This window comes from Triticum aestivum, chromosome 2B (assembly GCF_018294505.1).
Source record: "Triticum aestivum cultivar Chinese Spring chromosome 2B, IWGSC CS RefSeq v2.1, whole genome shotgun sequence".
NCBI classification, from domain to species: domain Eukaryota; kingdom Viridiplantae; phylum Streptophyta; class Magnoliopsida; order Poales; family Poaceae; genus Triticum; species Triticum aestivum.
Window position 1 is genome coordinate 103,618,911 of NC_057798.1, and position 2,339 is coordinate 103,621,249.

At 49.0% G+C, this 2,339-nt stretch overlaps 1 protein-coding gene across 1 annotated transcript; it reads left to right on the forward strand.

The window, feature by feature from the left end:
* Positions 1-1,034: 1,034 nt before the first annotated feature.
* Positions 1,035-1,832, forward strand: LOC123040656 (uncharacterized). Its single transcript, XM_044463437.1, has 2 exons — positions 1,035-1,218; positions 1,293-1,832. The coding sequence occupies exons 1-2, from the start codon at positions 1,045-1,047 to the stop codon at positions 1,569-1,571; spliced, it is 453 nt and encodes a 150-aa protein (XP_044319372.1). The 5' UTR covers positions 1,035-1,044; the 3' UTR covers positions 1,572-1,832.
* Positions 1,833-2,339: the final 507 nt, after the last annotated feature.

Consider the following 2,339-nt stretch of genomic DNA (forward strand, 5'->3'; position numbering starts at 1 on the left):
TTGTCGGGGCGCGTCGGAGCTTTGATTCGTCTGGCTTCTTGCTTTCAGCTAGGAGTAGGACAACCTATTTATATACTCACTCAGAAGGTGGACGTACCACTATACTACCAGCGTACATTTTAACCCGAGTTAAACTTAATCTGGATCAGCTCAATATAACCTCGCTTTAATTGGTCTTGTCCAGTCATGGAAATCTTCTGCCACCCAAGAAACTTCTACCTGGAGTAGTGTTACAAAGATCGCCTTATGATCGACGAAGAACCCTTTACGCGTTTCTGGAGTTTTTGTCCAAAAGGACCCCCTGCCGAGATGAATTGCCAAAAAAGACTGCCTCTAAATCAATTTGACAAAAAGGACCCCCTCGGCGGTGGCGGCAGGCGCGGCAGGCGACACGTGGCACCTGCCGCCACGCCAGGAGGCGGCGGGCCCTGCCGCCACCGCAGGAGGCAGCCACCCAGCCAGAACGGATTCCCAGCTCCTCCCGCGCCGCGACGGAACGGGGTGGGCCAGGTGGGCCCTGCCGCCACCGGGCAAGGCGGCCAGCCCTGGCGCAGTCACTGGCTGGCCGACAGGCCCTACTTCGTGCGGGCCCCGCCGGTGGGCCTCGCCGCCACTGCCTGAGGCGGCCTCGCCTGCCGACAGCGCCTCGGCCAGTGTGCAGCAGCAGCGGATTCCCCTGGCCGACATGAGCCACTGTGGCAAATGGCGTTGATTCCCACGCGCGTAATAACGATGAATTTCACTGTTGTAAACTGGGCTGATTACCACGCGCGGAGGACGACGAATTTCACTGGCGGGAATCACTATGGCTTTTGCTTTTTCTGCCTCAGCGGATACGACGTCACTGTGGGAATCCGATGCTGCGGGAACCTATTGTACCGACACTACAGGGATCCTAAAATATCCCGCCTAATTTATTGTCTGAGCCTATAAAAGGTGACACCGAGACTCTCGTCCAGACATCCTCGAAATCGCCAGTGCGCGAAGTGTGTAACACATTTGTTCAGTCGGTATGAGTTTGCCTTGTTCGGATCAAAGCATAAAATGAAGAATGCAAGTTTGCCTCCGAGGGTGGCAGTCCTGCGGTGTTGGTGTGGCGATCTTTGCAAGGTGAAGGAAGTGACGGATTTTTCAGATTGGTTGGGCATGAAGTTTTTCATGTGCGCCAATTATGAGGAAGATCCTGCCGTAGCTATTTCAGAGTACGACAAGCCTCCGGTATGCTTTAACCATCACGAATAGATATTGTTGGTATTTTGATTCTTTAGTAACATTCTTGTTTTTTGTTGTAGTCTCCTCCGCCTCTGTGCATGTACTATCGTTGGATTGACACGGAGAAGCCGGCTTGGGCAGTGACTGAGATTCGTGAAAAAAGTCGCCATGCGTGGAATAGTTTATTTGTGGAAGAGCGACGCGAGAAGGCGGAAGCTGAGGAGAAAGCAGAGCAAGAGAGAGAGTTAAAAGAATACTATGCGGAGCAACACCGTTTTTTTTCAGGATTTAGAAAAGAAAAACAGGGAAGAGGCTCATCGCATGGAGGAGCAGGAACGACAGCGAAAGGAGGCTCGTGAGGCAGAGAAAGAAAGAAAGGGCTCGTGAGGCCAAGGCAGCAGAAGAAGCTGGCGATGGAAAAGGAAAATATCCACGCTGGACTCAGTAGATTCCTGTGGTAGTATTTTTAATTTCGCAATCATTTGTATCTTCATTTCTGCACTTTAATGTACCTTTATTTCAGGAGTTAAATGTAGCTTTATTCCTACGACGTATTTTATTTTCAGTTGTGCCGTGTCGTAATGAAAAAAAATATAGTTTTAGAATAAAGTAGTGGCATTTTCTTTCCCTCCACTAATATCGAACATCGTGCAACAACTACAAAATAAAATTAAGATAAAACATAATGCCCTACAATAAGAGAGTACAAACTAATAATGCAAGTACATCCGAATTAAACGGTAGAACTGGAATACAGCATAAAAACTACATGGCATCATCGTCATCTTCCATCGATGCAGAACTCTTGCCCTTCGAGGATGCAGAACTCTTACCCTTGGACGATGCAGAACTCTTGCTTTTCGAGGATGCAGTACTCTTGCCCTTAGACGATGCAGAACTCTTGCCCTTTGACGATGCAGCACCCGGAAGCGGCGGCATGAAGATATCATCTTCATCCTCGCTCTCCTTAGTCCATAAAAATGGATAATTTTCTGCAGTCCTTCTAACGTTTCACTCTTCGGCTCCACTACATTCTTCCACCTTGCATGCAACCTAAGAAGTTCTTTACGTACCTCCTCGTAGGTCCTTTCAGGCCATCCAGACCTACGTAATTGGTGAGCCAACTC

Coding starts and splice junctions, on each gene's coding strand:
- LOC123040656 (XM_044463437.1), top strand. CDS start 1,045: ATGAAGAATGCAAGTTTGCCTCCGAGGGTGGCAGTCCTGCGGTGTTGG. Junction 1,219..1,292: donor CAGAGTACGACAAGCCTCCG/GTATGCTTTAAC, acceptor TTTTTGTTGTAG/TCTCCTCCGCCTCTGTGCAT.